Source organism: Rhinoderma darwinii, chromosome 4 (genome assembly GCF_050947455.1).
Source record: "Rhinoderma darwinii isolate aRhiDar2 chromosome 4, aRhiDar2.hap1, whole genome shotgun sequence".
Classification (NCBI taxonomy): domain Eukaryota; kingdom Metazoa; phylum Chordata; class Amphibia; order Anura; family Rhinodermatidae; genus Rhinoderma; species Rhinoderma darwinii.
Window position 1 is genome coordinate 139,044,955 of NC_134690.1, and position 16,804 is coordinate 139,061,758.

Consider the following 16,804-nt stretch of genomic DNA (forward strand, 5'->3'; position numbering starts at 1 on the left):
TTGGTTTATGCTAATGAGCTTTCTTAATGCCCAAGTGGGCGTACTTTTACTTTCGACCAAGTGGGCGTTGTACAGAGGAGTGCATGACGCTGACCAATCGGCATCATGCACTCCTCTCCATTCATTTACACTGCACTAGCGATATAGATATAGCACTATGTGCAGCTTCATACACAAGCCCTAACATTACTACAGTGTCCTGATAATGAATACACATGAAATCCAGCCTGGACGTCATGTGTACTCAGAATCCTGACACTTCTGACTCTTTTTTTGTGAGATTCCGGCAAGTGAAAACAAATCTCGTTTAGCTCCGTGATCTCGCGCGATTTGGTTTCACTTGCCGGAATCTCACAAAAAAAGAGTCAGAAGTGTCAGGATTCTGAGTACACATGACGTCCAGGCTGGATGGTCATGTGTATTCATTATCAGGACACTGTAGTAATGTTAGGGCTTGAGTATGAGGCTGCACATAGTGATATATCTATATCGCTAGTGCAGTGTAAACGAATGGAGAGGAGTGCATGATGCCGATTGGTCAGCGTCATGCACTCCTCTGTACAACGCCCACTTGGTCGTAAGTAAAAGTACGCCCACTTGGGCATTAAGAAAGCTCATTAGCATAACCCAAAATCGCTCCTAACGTTGTGAAAAAAGATTGTTTTTTTAAATAAAAACCATTACTGTCACCTACATTACAGCGCCCATCTCCTTATGTAGGAGATAGGGCACTTATAATGTGGTGACAGTCTCTTTAACGATTGAATCTCTTGCTCGGGCCATACAGAAATCTCTAGCTATAGCTGGCTATGCCCTGGGGGGTAGGGAGGAGGGAGTTTCTTTATGCGGACAATACATTTGTTTTTCTTAATGACCCGGGTCCGTCTGTAAGAGCACTACTAACCTTATTTGAGACATTTACGTCATTTTGTGGTCGGCGGGCTAACTGGTCTAAATCCCTGATAATGGTGGTAGATGCAGGAGCCAGGGAGCCTGTTCTTCCCTCCCCCATACAGTGGCAGATAGGATCACATACCTTGGCATAGTGATCAGCCCTGTCAAGCATACCGTCATACCTGATAACATCACTCCATTGCTACAACGATTGAAATTGGACTTCCTCGTTCAGTAATGGGTTGCATTAACCAATTCAAAATAAAGTCCCTCCCTAGATTTCTAGATCTCTTCCATAACTTTGCTGTATGGTTAACCCCCGACAATCTACTATAGCCAAGACAAAGGATCTGAGATCCTTGTCTACTTTAGTCATCCTATAAAGCCCTAGTAAACTCACTATATAGGCAGCCCACCCCCCCAGGCTATCTACTTACAGTCCCAATTCAAACAACTCTGAAGGCTTGGCAGAGGTAGCTTGTACTATTCCGGTCTGAGGTGGTGTCCTGGTCATCTAGTACACCGCTTTGGTATAATCTGCTTCTGACACACATACAACGACTCCCTAACCCTGGTGACTGGGCGAACTTAGGAATACTAACTTTGGGTGAGGTCATAATAAAGGGTAAAATTGCCACTTTTCAACAGCTTAGGGCCACACACCAAATCCTGACTCATCGTAAATTCCGCTATTTGCAAAGTAGACACGCCCTCTGGTCACAATTTGCGGGCTTTAATGTCAGGATGTGTACGTCTCCAGTGGAGGATTGGGTGACACAGGAGGCATTAGTCAAGCCTATATCCACACTTTACAAGCAACATGTGCGTGCCACCTTTAATAAACTCGATAGAGCCTTGGATTGATGGTCTCAGACCATTCCTTCCATATCTGCTGATGATGACCATGATGAAATGTTTGATGCCTTGACTGGTCCATTGATATCGGCTAGAGATAGTCTCATTCAAGTAAAATTCTTTCATCAAATCTACTATACTCCCTCTAAATTGTTTAGGATGGGGAAACTTCCTTCTCTTGTGTGCCCACGCTGCTGGAGGGAGGAATGGTTCTCCTTGCTTCTCTTGGTGGAAGAGCTTATTGCTGTCCTGGCTACGAGAACCCTAATGAAGCTTTTATTGTTTTATGCAAAAAAAAAAACACGATTAAACTGGAAGCACTCCGAGATTCCTACGTTGCAAACGTGGATTACTTTACTAAACTCCAATCTCTCCCTTTTCAAACTTACGTATGAAGCACGGGGGTGCACAGATAAATTTACAAAAATATGGCTATCCTGGGTTAGCTAACTCATACTAACTAATGTCCTTAGCTTCCCCGCCTTCCCCTACTTCATACTTCCGATAGGCATGTTTGAGTCATTGGGCTGCTAGTGTCTTCTACTGATCCACGCATTCCTCCAATGGATATTGTATTTGACTGGTCACTTTTTCTCTATAATGCAATGGAAAACTGCATGTTTTGGTTATTGTTTTCATTTTGATCTAGATTTGTATAATTATACTACTGTCTTCAGATAGGTATATACATGTATACTGCTGTGTTTATACAACTCATATATTCCCTGTATATGTACCACTTTTATTATGTTCTTAATATAATTTACCTTTAAAAAAAAAAAAAAAGAAAGACAGACCTGATCTATGTTGCCTTATTAGATCTACTGAAGAGGTGAGCCAGAGTTGGACTGGTACACTTGTCATTGTAAGACTGACTGTGATAGATCATTCCTAGCAAATGTTGAAGGATTATGCTAGTACTGTAGTAGTAGTATATGTTCATGATTACCGGTGAGCTTTAATGATTCTCTGTGCAATGGTGTCTCCAATCTTGTTAAACACTACTTTGTTGTCAGCACAGCTGATAAAGAATTGGTTCTGGAATAGATATACAATTATGTTATTGTACAGAAGGATGTAATAAAAACCTGGGAGAGGGAGAGAAAAAGAGAAAGAGAGCGAGAGAGAAAAAGAGAAAGAGAGCGAGAGCGAGAGAAAAAGAGAAAGAGGGCGGGAGAGAAAAAGAGAAAGAGGGCGGGAGAGAAAAAGAGAAAGAGGGCGAGAGAGAAAAAGAGAAAGAGGGCGAGAGAGAAAAAGAGAAAGAAGGCGAGAGAGAAAAAGAGAAAGAAGGCGAGAGAGAAAAAGAGAAAGAGGGCGAGAGAGAAAAAGAGAGAGGGCGAGAGAGAAAAAGAGAAAGAGGGCGAGAGAGAAAAAGAGAAAGAGGGCGAGAGAGAAAAAGAGAAAGAGGGCGAGAGAGAAAAAGAGAAAGAGAGCGAGAGAGAAAAAGAGAAAGAGGGCGAGAGAGAAAAAAAGAGAAAGAGGGCGAGAGAGAAAAAAAGAGAAAGAGGGCGAGAGAGAAAAAAAGAGAAAGAGGGCGAGAGAGAAAAAAAGAGAAAGAGGGCGAGAGAGAAAAAAAGAGAAAGAGGGCGAGAGAGAAAAAAAGAGAAAGAGGGCGAGAGAGAAAAAGAGAAAGAGGGCGAGAGAGAAAAAGAGAAAGAGGGCGAGAGAGAAAAAGAGAAAGAGGGCGAGAGAGAAAAAGAGAAAGAGGGCGAGAGAGAAAAAGAGAAAGAGGGCGAGAGAGAAAAAGAGAAAGAGGGCGAGAGAGAAAAAGAGAAAGAGGGCGAGAGAGAAAAAGAGAAAGAGGGCGAGAGAGAAAAAGAGAAAGAGGGCGAGAGAGAAAAAGAGAAAGAGGGCGAGAGAGAAAAAGAAAGAGGGCGAGAGAGAAAAAAGAAAGGGCGAGAGAGAAAAAGAAAGGGCGAGAGAGAAAAAGAGAGAGCGAGAGAGAAAAAGAGAAAGAGCGAGAGAAAAAAAAGAGCGAAAAAGAGAGCGAGAGAGAGAGCGAGAGAGAGAGAGAGAGAGAGAGAGCGAGAGCGAGAGCGAGAGAGAGAGAGAGAGAGAGCGAGAGCGAGAGAGCGAGAGCGAGAAAAAAAAAGAAAGAGAACCAATTTACACAATGTAGTCATGAGGTCCTTCAGGGGAGATAAAAAGGGAAGAAATGAGCGCAAAGCAAACAGAAAATGAATTTATAGCAAATATATGTCAAGAAAACAGCATTTATTATACTGCCATCATGAGTCACACTCATCTTCACCTTGAGTATAAGGACCCTTTAGTTGATAAGTACAATGCTATGTATTGTATAGTATAACAATTAACATGCTTAACCCCTTAAAGAGGCTCTGTCACCAGATTTTGCAACCCCTATCTGCTATTGCAGCAGATAGGCGCTGCAATGTAGATTACAGTAACGTTTTTATTTTTAAAAAACGAGCATTTTTGGCCAAGTTATGACCATTTTTGTAGTTATGCAAATGAGGCTTGCAAAAGTCCAAGTGGGTGTGTTTAAAAGTAAAAGTCCAAGTGGGTGTGTATTATGTGCGTACATCGGGGCGTTTTTAGTACTTTCACTAGCTGGGCGCTGTGAAGAGAAGTATCATCCTCTTCTCTTCAGAACGCCCAGCTTGTGACAGTGCAGACCTGTGACGTCACTCACAGGTCCTGCATCGTGACGGCCACATCGGCACCAGAGGCTACAGTTGATTCTGCAGCAGCATCAGCGTTTGCAGGTAAGATTGACTTACCTGCAAACGCTGATGCTGCTGCAGAATCAACTGTAGCCTCTGGTGCCGATGTGGCCGTCACGATGCAGGACCTGTGAGTGACGTCACAGGTCTGCACTGTCACAAGCTGGGCGTTCTGAAGAGAAGAGGATGTTACTTCTCTTCACAGCGCCCAGCTAGTGAAAGTATTAAAAACGCCCCGATGTACGCACATAATACACACCCACTTGGACTTTTACTTTTAAACACACCCACTTGGACTTTTGCAAGCCTCATTTGCATAACTACAAAAATGGTCATAACTTGGCCAAAAATGCTCGTTTTTTAAAAATAAAAACGTTACTGTAATCTACATTGCAGCGCCTATCTGCTGCAATAGCAGATAGGGGTTGCAAAATCTGGTGACAGAGCCTCTTTAAGAATGCAGCTATTTTGGGCCATATCGACGCAACGTTTTTTTGTTCCCATTTTTCATCTCCGCATTCCAAAATCCATAACTTTTTTTAATTGTCTATTGACGCAGCCATGTGAAGGCTTGTCTTTCACGTGGCAAGTTGTATTTTTAATTACACCATTTTGGAGTAAATATCAAGAATTTTATAACTTGGGGAATGGGGAAAAAACTAGCACTTTTTTTTAAAAACATTTTTTATAGAATTTTCAATATAGTATTAAAGCACACAGAGCCTTAAAATACAATGAGGGTCAAGGAACAAGTTTGAAATGTGAGACATAAGAACTGAAAAGTAACAGTTTTCTGAAAATAGTGGGTAAGTAGGTGGTCCTTGGGAGGAAAGAAAAGGGTGGGTGTGGCCATATGGTTAAAGTAAAAGGATGGTTGGACCATGTTAAGGGCAATTAGGTTAACCGATTAAGGGGATTTTGCCAGGGGGGAGGGAAGCGTACCGTGTCAAAGTGTCTCCGATTTTCTGAAATTTATTAAAGGGGTTAGCCACTATAAAACAGTATTGCTACATAAATTTAAATAAGAAAAAAAAAAATACATTTACGAATTGTAAATAGTTTGAGTCTTCCTCCTTTCAGAGCCACCATGTCTCCTCTGTGATCTACAGGCAGCAGCACAACACAGAATTGGATATTCTGTATATACAATTTGATTCAAATGGCGACAGAAGAGGCATCATGACTGTGCGTTCACAAGGGAGGTGACGTGATGCGCTCTAGTGGTGTCAGTGTGAAATCTGCATCCTGAAGTACAGCGCATGCGCAAGAGCTGAAGATAAAAACGGCAACAAGTTCTCTTGTATTCTGGACATCAGCATCATTGGCACTCTATGTTTTGGGAGCACTTGGGAGAGGAATGATTCAAACACAACAATGCCCCAGGCAGCAAAGTGCTGATCTGTTAAGTTGCGGTGAGGGGAGACCATTTACTCACCTCTCCCCATCGCAGCACTGATGTTGTAGGCTCGGTGGGGAGAGGTGAATATATAGAGTCGCTCCCCATACATTAGTGCTGCAATGAGGAGAGTAAATAGTGTCTCTCCCCACTGCTACCAATGCATCAGCCCTGCGCTGCCCAGGGTGATTACAGTAGGCAAGGGGATATGGTGGCGCTGACCGGAGGAAGAATGTGTTATTATTTACAATTAGTAAATGTGTTTTATTCCTAAATTTCAGGAGGCATGGTTATAGTGTAGATTTGCTTGATTGGTTAGAGGCAGATTAGGCCATGTTAAAATTTAATTCTTTCTTTCCATTGGCGTATATAGGCATACAGTGGGATAAATTGCCCAAACTCACTGGGCAGAGCGATACTTGGAGAACTGCGCCCTGGGTATCCCTGGACGTCACTGTACATATATATATATATATATAGACAGTCATATCTGGGGTTTTAAACTAAAGTCCCTAGCCAGAGCATCGCAAGCATTCTGGCCCAGGACTCGTGTCTTGGGAAAGACCTTGACATCACTATCTATATGGACAGCGGTTTTAGGAGCTTTAAAATGCCGGAGTCCCCGGCCAGAGCGTCGGTAGCTTCTCAGATGCCAGAGAAAAGCCTTTGGGCCATATTATCAGCTGATGTACAAATTGTACTAACAAATTAATAGCATAATAATTTTGTTCTAAAAATTATGGAGGTGATCACAGGGAGAGGATGTGAAAAATTGCTTGCATACAATTTATGTACTAAAAGTTGATATTTAATGTACAATTTAAGTAATAAAAATTACAGAGGTGATCACAGGGAGATGATGAATTGATGACATGAAGGTATCACAGAAGTGATCACAGGGAAGCGATCACAGATGATCAGGGATAAGATCAGTGAAGGGGGTGATAATCGTAAGATCCTGGGGAACACATACTGCTCTGGTCGACAGAAGCTCCTTCTCTAAGCTTTGCTCTAACACAACTGAGATGGTAAAGGCCCGATTACACCGGTTAATTTTGGTCGGTGCAGCGAGCACCGATCAAGACATTGTTGGTCAGCGCTCGTTTGCTCGTGTCACAAGGAGCTATGGACGGGGATGAGTCGTCGTTACTCCGATCGCTCGCCCCATATATTTTTTTACACAGGGAGATATGCTGCCGACAACGATAATATTTAACTTGTTTAACCCCTTAGTGGCCAGCCTATTTTAGACCTTAACGACCAATCTATTTTTTACATTTTTCCATTTGAGACATTCAAAGAGCTATAATTTTTTATTGTTTTTTGCGGGACAAGTTGTAATTTTTAATAGCACCATTTTGGGGTACATATAATTTATTGATTAACGTTTATTAACTTTTTTTGGGGGAGCAATAGAAAAAAAACCTGCAATAAATCGCCACACTTTTTTGCATCCTAAATTTACACCGTTTACCGTGTAGTATAAATAACAAAATAACTTTATTCAGCGGGTTGTTGCGATTGCAACGATATCAAATTTATATAGATTTTGTATGTTTTACTACTTTTATACAGTAAAAAAAACTTTTTTTCAAAAGTATTTGTTTTTGTGTCTCCATATTTGAAGAGCCATAACTTTTATATTTTTTCGCCGATGCAGTTGTAGGAGGGCTTTTTTCCTGCGGGACGACTTGTCGTTACAGACGCAGCGATACCAAATATGTGTAACTTCTTAACTTTATTTTTTAATAGGGGAAAAAGTGGGTTTTTCATTTTTTTTTTAATTTAAACTTTTTTTCAAATTTTTACTAGTCCCACTAGGAGACTTCACTATGCGATCGTCCAATTGCATTTATAAGACACTGCAATACTTTTGTATTGCAGTGTATTATCCCTGTCCGTGTAAAATGGACAGGCTTTTGCTAGGCCATGCCTCTGGCATGACCTAGCAGGCATACACTACAGGCAGACCTGGGGGACTTTTTTAGGCCCCTGGTTGCCATAGGAGACACAGACACTCGGCGATCTTATCGCCGGGTGCCGGTGGGATGAGAGGGAGCTCCCTCCTTCTCTCTAAAACCACTCAGATGCGGTGCTTTAGACTGCATGCTAGTAAATGGCTCCCTTTTTTGGCTTCTAATGCTGTAATGGGTCAGTTAGCATTGACTGACGAAGCACATGGATCATATAGGAGCCAATATTTTTTCGTTCTAGGAAATTATCTAAGCTTTTTTTTTTTTTTTTTTTTTAAACCTTCTACTGCAGCTACTGTGACCATCTCCTGCGGAAGACTATTCCATAGATTCACAATTCTCACAGTAAGGCCTTATTTACACGAATGTGTTTCACGTCCGTGATATGCGTGTGAAAATCACGCACATCGCACGGACCTACGTAAGGCAATGGGGACATTCAGACATTCCGTGTTTTTCACCCAGCGTGTCCGCTGCGTGAAACTCACGACATGTCCTATAGTTGAGCGTTTTTTGCGCATCACGCACCCATTGAAGTCAATGGGTGCATGAAAATCACACGCAGCACACGGACGCACTTCCGTGTACTGCACGTGATTCGCACAACAGTAGATCAAGAAATGAAGGGAAAAATAATTCCACCTCCTTAATTTGTTTTTCTAAACCTCAAAACTGCGTGTCATAAGGATGGCATATGCGCGAAAATCATGCATGCCACGCGCCAAACACTTATGACACACGGAAATGCAATACGCAAAAAACATAGCATTTTTGTGCGCGCAAAACGCACACGTTCGTGTAAATAAGGCCTAAAGAAGGCTTGTCGCTTCTGCAGATGAAACCTTTTTTTTTCCAGACGGAGGGAGCGCCCCCTTGTTTTTTGAGGGGGTTTTACAAGGAACAGGATTTCACCATATTTTTTGTATGTGCCATTCATATATTTATAAAAGTTAATCATGTCCCCCCTTAGTCGTCTTTTTTCAAGGTTAAATAGGTTTAGGTCTTTTAATCTTTCCTCAGAACTTAGATTCTCCATGCCCCTAATTAGCTTCGTTGCTCTTCTTTGTATTTTTTCAAACTCCAGGGCATCCTTTCTATGAACTGGAGCCCAGAACTGAACTGCATATTCTAGATGAGGCCTCACTAATGCTTTGTAAAGTGGTAATATTACATCCTGTCCCGCGAGTCCATGCCTCTTTTAATACACGACAATATCCTGCTGGCCTTTGAAGCAGCTGATTGACATTGCATGCTGTTATTTAGTTTATGATCTACAAGTACACCCAGATCCTTCTCAATGCGTTCACATTTGTTTGTGGTCTTTAGAATAATGAGATAAGTTATATTTTTGTCCTGTAGTGAAAGACTAAATTATAAAGGACTGCACCACCGTAGTGCCCCATCTTGAGGAATATTGTCATGCCTTACGGCATATTAAAGTTACTTATATAGCTTCACAGAAATTTTTCTGTTCACACTTTTCTCCATGCCACGCTCCATGAATGCGGAGTTTCCTCATGAACACACACACCTCAATGTAGATGTAGTGCTGGCTGTTCTCGATCACATGGACATATGCGTTGTGGATAGACTCTTCATGGTGCTTAATCCCTGCTGACCAGTCTGCTGCAGAACGGATGACCTGAGAAGAAACACAGCAGGATTAGCTAGAACTGAAAAACCCACATAAATTATAATCCTTATTACATTTATATTTTACCAAACATGTCCTCTATGTAGTTGTAGTTCTACTATTAAGGAGAATTGGACGTACTTCAATTAAGATTAAAAAAAAAAAGCAAATACAAATCTACTCCTATTTTTCAATGTGAGATACATCAAGTTGATGTTTATGTTAATACGTTTCCATGGGTTGTCTACATGCAATATGCACAATAATGAAAAAATGACCCTGGTAGTTGGCGGGCACTATAGCAACATATATACTGAATGGATGCCAACCAGCAGATAAAACCCATTTCCCAACTACCATATAAATAATTGATATCTTTATTAAGCTATAAAAGCAACCAGAAGAACCACATAAATGATTAAAAATGACCATGCATGCTGCTGGATAAGTGATACTATAAGACGACGCTTGTATTGCATGTAGTGCAAAGCACTAATGAACAAGTATATGAAACGCCAGCGGCTGCAAGACGCTGAGGTATGTCAACTAATCAGAAAATAGATCCAGCAACAAGGCACGTTTTTAAAAGATTCCAAAGAGCCCCCCCGACATGTTTCGCTAATGTCAGGTGGGGGGGGGGCTCTTTGGAATCTTTTAAAAACGTGCCTTGTTGCTGGATCTATTTTCTGATTCATTTGTTGACATAGCTCAGCGTCTTGCAGCCGCTGGCGTTTCATATACTTGTTCATTAGTGCTTTGCACTACATGCAATACAAGCGTCGTCTTATAGTATCACTTATCCAGCAGCATGCATGGTCATTTTTAATCATTTATGTGGTTCTTCTGGTTGCTTTTATAGCTTAATAAAGATATCAATTATTTATATGGTAAGTTGAGAAATAGGGTTTTTCTGCCGTTTGGCATCCATTCAGTATAATGTCTACATGCAACACACACAATAAACCAGCAGGTGGAGCCTAGAGAGTAGGTATTAGAACTACAGCACAAAAGATTTCCACATCGTCAAAGCATTCAGCTTGTAGACACATTACGGTGGGTTGCAATTTGCTGGTACAAATAAATACTTGGGAGGTGTGAAATACTATCAGAGCCTCATTCCAAAACCCATCTGGCCTGTTCTACAGCACTTGAGCTGTCCGCTAAAAATTCTGCTAAGAAAACCGTACATAGCAAAATTCTTTACTCTTTATAAACCCACTTGCTACAAGCCAACTGTCCTGCACTCCAAGCAAATGTAGTTAACCCTTATATTTGCTTTGACGGGTCAGAGGCATGTACTCCACACGCACTCTGAAGGTGTCCCACGGTATCTGGCACCAAGACGTTAGCAGCAGCTTCTTTAGGTCCTGTGAGGTGGGACCTCCATGGATCAGACTTGTTTTTCGTGCACATCCCACAGATGCTCGATAATATTGAGATCTGGGAAGTTTGGAGGCCAAGTCAACACCTTAATCTCTTGGTTATGCTCTTTAAACTATTTTTGCAGTGTGAAAGGGTGAATTATCCTGCTAAAAGAGGCCACTGCTATTCGTGAATATTGTTGCCATGAAGGGGTGTACTTGGTCTGCCACAATGTTTAGGTAGGTGGTACGTATCAAAGTAACATCCACATGAATACCAGTATGCAAGTTTCTCAGCAAAACATTGCCCAGAAGAGGACACCTTCTCCGCTTGCTTTCTTCCTATAGTGCATCCTGATGCATCTCTTCCCCAGGTAAGTGACGTGCACGAACACGGCTATACACATGATCCATCAGACAACGCTTCTTCCATAGTCCAGGTAATTGTAGGTGCTTTCGGTGGTGGACAGATGCCAGCATTGGCACTCTGACAGGTCTGCAGGTAGGCAGCAAGTTGCGATGCACTGCCGTTTCGGACAACTTCTATCATAACTTGCATTAACATTTTCAGCTATTTGTTCTATAGGAGCTTCCGTTGCATCAGACTATACAGGCTAGCCTTCGCTCCCCACATGTATCAATGAGCCTTGGGTGCCCAGTATCTTGTCGCCAGTTCACCAGTTGTCTTTCCTTGGACCACTTTTGCCAGGTACTAATCACTGCATACCACGAACACCCCATAGGACCTGCTGTTTTGGAGATGCTTTGATCCAGTCAGCTAACCATCACAATTTGGCCATGGTCAAAGTCGTTTAAAAATTAACGCTTGCCCATTTTTCATCCTTCCAACACATCCACTTCAAGATCTGTTCACTTGCCTAATATTTCCCTGTGTAAGCAGGACTAGGGGTCAGTGTAGTTTTTCCGTAACAGCAAACAACGATTTTAAGGTAATGATGAACTGGAACACAAATTATACTGGAAAGTTGCAGAACATTTAACTATATATATGATTAAGATTTTTCTGTACATAAAACTGGATTATTTTCAAATAACAATGTAAAATGATATTGCCCTATTTAACTGCATCACATTTGTCCCTGCAAACACAAGACACAGAAATATAAAGCACCGACTGACGGTGCCGTGTCTTTCTGCTAAGCACGACCGGTAACACCGCTCTCTCAAGACATTAGGTTATTTTGGTATTGCTCATAGAGGCCAGTTTTACTCTTTTCCCAAACTCTCCTAGCAGGGAGGATAATATTTGAACATAATATTTTCCAGTTTTCTGCTTAAAAAAGCAATACAAGTCATCGTACTGCCATTTCCGCTTTCCATCTGCTCCAGGTCTCCTCCATCTGTCTCTAAGCACTGTTTTTTCAGCTGACACGTCTTCTCTATGGAGGAGACACCCACTAATCTATGGAGAGTGCCAATGTCTGTGAAACATCTCTCGGAATTGGATGGCAGCCCAGAACAGACTCACTACAACTTCTCCATGATTACTTTTTCTCCCAGAACAACCGATATAAAGAGAAAGAAATGTTAAAGTTGCAGTCTAATAGGAGATCAAACTTAAAAAGAAATTAAAACTTCAACTAAAATCAAATCATACAGAAAAGCAGGCACATACAAATTCAATAATGTCCAGCTGGACAAAAAATAAATGGGTGGAAAACATGGCTGCCATCCTCTCGTTTTCAATTTCAGCACTAGGTACTACCACCTACATGTAGACTGAACATTTTACACATACAGTGGCTTCGCACGTCATTTCATATACCAGTAGGTGACTCACAAGTGGCACACATAGCACATCGTTGCCAGGCAGAAACCAGTGGTTGTGAACGCACAGTTTATAAACTTTTATAGTGATTCAAAGAGCTGGGCCCTCGTGCATATGCTGGATCCTAGGTAGATGCGCTGTGGGTATTTTTGCGCTAAAATATAAATCTATATGTTTATGTTGTGCTGTACTATGCGTGTTATTGCACTGTGTGTATCTGACAACTTTAGGTCTACAGACCAAATAATTGAATGCTGCGGTGTATGGATTTAAAGTCATTGTGCACCTCGATCTTAAAAATCGATATTCTGAATGTCAGAGGCATTTCAGAGACTCTGGGGGGGGATTAGCTAAATTTTTCTGTCGTAGAAAAGTCGCGAATGGCACAAAATTTGCAGTTTTGGGGGAAAAATTACAACTCTGTGGCACTCAGACAGCCAGAGATGCACCTACATTATTTAGAGGCGCATCTTACTCCAGCACTCTTCATATTAAAAAAAATTCCCCCCCTAAGTCGTCAATTCAGAGGCAATCCTGCCTAGAGCAATCGGCCGGAGTAATAAATTATAGACTGGTTGCTAGGTACAAGCTGCTTGACAACCACATCGGAGAGAAGAGGCAAGGACACTTGGCAGGACTTAAACAAGGCCTTTCCCTGTATGACATAGAAACCACGTTTTTTTCCCCCACATTTATCACTGATCCACAGTATTTCTGGGTACAGCAGACTGATGCGGCTAGAAGCAATAACTGCATAGATTTAAGGAAGCCTGGTCTTAATAATGTTGCGACAATTAGAACATACATTAAACTAGACAGGACCACACCTTTAGATGCTATAATATGTATCCACAAAAGATGATTCAGGAGCACGTATCACAAGTCTCACGCATTGTGAAACATTGGTGATTTCCTCTGATGTGAAAAGCTGATGATTACATTAAAATGTTGCATCCAACATAGACCAGGAAAGGGCGTGCAGATTTTCCGCTCATTGAAATGCGGCAATATTTTTAAAGTGGATCGGTCAGATATTTCTGCTGGCCTGTCTGAGGGCAGCATAAAGGAGTGACAGACACGCTGATTTCCGCATGCTGTCACTTATTCGTTGATGTTAAGTCGTTTAGGAGAATATAGAAGTTATACTTACGGCGCTCACCAGCTTCACAGTTATTCACGCTCCCCCTGCCATCCAGCCGCTGATTAACACTTTTCTCCCCATGCACAATAACCAGCGTGTCCGTCTCCTCTTTTTGCTGCACTTAGACAGGACAACATACATAACTGACCGATCAGCTTTCATATCTTGACCTCTCTGTAGCTTAAATGTCAGTGTTAAATGTCCACACACCACACTTACCTGTGCATCAGCATGAACGGACCCTGGGACTTGATATGGCATCTCCTTGGCGGTTTTGTGAGCTTTAGGCAGCAGGAAAGGATAGGATAGAGAACGGTACTTGGGTTTCATTATCTAAAATAGAGGATAGAAGAAAATCATTCGACTTCTCATGAAACAAAGAGTTCAAGCTAATAGTAAAACCTGTGAAGCCGACCTAAAACTTACTCCCATGTAGGATTCCTCCGGGTACTCCAGTTTCCTCCCACACACACCAAGAAAACATACTAACAAGTTAATAAGCTTCCTATGAAATTGGATTTAGTGTGTTTTTAAAAGGGGACTGATGTGATTTATTACAATCACTGTACAGCGCTGCGGAATATGTTGGCGCTATATAAGCAAAGGAAGTAATAATTTGTGCAGTTGTAGACTAGTAAATCACAGACCTTTGTAAAGTTCCAGCGCTGTATAAAATGCCTCGCCACATCACGAGCAGCTTTCCCATGTACCACTGAAGAAATGTCATGCCAGGGCATTCTGGGTGTCTGGTATCGGTCAATGAAGTCTAAAACAGAAAGTTAATATATAATAAATTATAGTGTGATAGGCTTAATATGTGGAGCAATTAAACATAATAAATATACATATTATGACCTCTAGTCTTTTCTGTAAGTCTAGTGCTTCCCAGGTGCCAGAGAAATGCAGATTTCTAATAATGACTTACTTAGTCCATACCGTCCGCATCTATAGAAATGATGCAGATTTTTTTTAGTACAACCTAATTCACCTTCTATTATCATCATCATCATCTACATATACTACAGTATAATTTTGTTTGAACATGGTTGCAGATAGCTTGTTGGATATGATCAGTGGATCGCATCGTAACCTTATGAGATTAAGCTAAATTAGGCAGGGACATCTGTATGGACTTCGCTTACCGTCAAATGGTTTATCCAGCTGTACCCAGTCTTTGAAGACAAAGTTGCAATAATCTTTCCCATGCCAGAATCGCGTTTCACCAAGAAGTTCTCCCACACCAGTCTGTAAACTGCGGACAGATCCCCTATCTGTATTTGGTTCAAACATAGGAATAGCAAAAAAAATAAAAAATCATTAACACTTTTACGTAGTGTGAAATATGTCCTAAGTAGATTCATGATAGTAAATGCGCAAGTCAGAAAAGAAAAATCACCTTTAGAGAAAAGTCAAGCTGCTTATGTTTGATACATAAAGGGACACTATCACCAACTTGAGAAAAAAAAGTTCATGTGAATCATTGCTTCAAGTTTTTCTATAGCTGAAAGTCTCGTTATATAATACATATTCAGATTTTACATGTTTAGTGATGGCTTTATGCAGAAATATCATTTTGCGTCATGCCCACAACATTGCACATACCTGCCTGCAAACAGGCGACATGCAATGTGACTACAACACTATGGACCATAGTAGACCACCCACATCAGTGTCCCATATTAACATAGGTGAGATATGCAAAGACAAGATGTAGGCAAGTCCCACTACAGTGACAGGATCTCATATTAATACTCCACAAACATGTCACTATGGAGCTTTTGACTTAATAAAGTCCCAATATTGATCCCCGATTTGGAATTTTCTTGCTTTCTGTCTACCCCACATACAACCAAGTGGTATCGAGGGCACCAGACCACACATTGTGCAAGCTCCCATGGTCATTATAAAAGTAACAGAATAAAACGATTCAAACTTTGGTGTTTTACTTTTACAATTTCCAAATATAGTATGTAAGTGCAGCTTCCCCAAACGTTGAATCTAGCCTTTAAAAACCAGTCATCAGTTTTGACAACTCTAAGTCGCTACATAGGAGCTAAAAAAAATAATAATTCAGAACATATCAATGTATAGAAGTAAATTACTCTCAAAGTGTCCACTGGACGTTTATTAAGCAAGTAAGTAGGCTGCGATCCCTAACTCAATACCTTCCATTTAAGTTTGATTGACATCTCTTTACACGGAATAGTGGTTGATGCAGGAGACGTCAGATGTCAATAAAGCCTACATGGGATGGGTTGCTGTCGAAATCGCAGGACTCTTCTCCGATGTCAATTTATGAAAGCAATGGTTACATTTGGTTGTAGGAGTGTTATAGAAATCATGATCAGGCTGGACGAGCTCACATACTGATGTATTACAGAAAGCTCTTTACTGGACTGTTATTTTCCCCGATTTTATTTTCCTGCAGAAAGTGTTAAAGGGGAGGTTTTGGATCCAGTATGGTAACTCTAGAGGAAATGCTATTCATCTGGACAACCTTAAAACTTTGCCATGCCACACATCATCTTGTGGTGTACATAACCACCCCTCAGTGGTGTCCTCAAGGCCTCCTGTTGGCTTCTGCAACAGATTTGCTCTTAAAATTGTGCTCAAGCCTGTATAAAGTAGCTTTCACTTATCAGTTTTGGCAGATGTTTGCGATGTTCTGAGTGCTGCTAGCTTTCAACTCATCCAATCTGCAGAGCTCATGTCTGGTTTCAGCTCTTTTAGATTTAAGGGTTCTACTTGGGACTTTCCTCTGCGTGCATGCTTCATGAGACCTATTGTTGCCAGTCTTGTACAGTATTGGGCCCTACAGATGTGCAGAATGTTGAATGCCCCTCACGTTCCTTTATCTGCTGTTCTGCCCACGGCAGCCCTGTTGACACTGGTCACAACAGTGGAAAGTTATACCCACCCACAGCTGCTCCACTTGGTAGTATAAGGGCTAGGAGTTCAGTTACCAGGGGACTCAATCACCCATTAACCAAGTTCTCCAACATCTGCTTCTGGTGTCCTTTTGCAAGTCTCGGACAAAGGAGGTACCATCCTGTTTGAACCACCTTGGTCTACTCGCTC

At 41.4% G+C, this 16,804-nt stretch overlaps 1 protein-coding gene across 1 annotated transcript in view; it reads right to left on the bottom strand.

Moving 5' to 3' along the window:
* PLD1 (phospholipase D1) overlaps window positions 1-16,804 on the bottom strand; it is a 157,820-nt gene that overhangs the window by 31,739 nt on the left and 109,277 nt on the right. The window contains exons 16-20 of the mRNA XM_075861616.1: window positions 14,869-14,997; window positions 14,374-14,492; window positions 13,946-14,059; window positions 9,334-9,444; window positions 2,699-2,787 (exon numbers count right to left, since the gene is read on the bottom strand). Of these exons, the coding sequence (XP_075717731.1) occupies window positions 2,699-2,787; window positions 9,334-9,444; window positions 13,946-14,059; window positions 14,374-14,492; window positions 14,869-14,997 (562 nt within the window). The remainder of the gene's footprint in view (window positions 1-2,698; window positions 2,788-9,333; window positions 9,445-13,945; window positions 14,060-14,373; window positions 14,493-14,868; window positions 14,998-16,804) is intronic.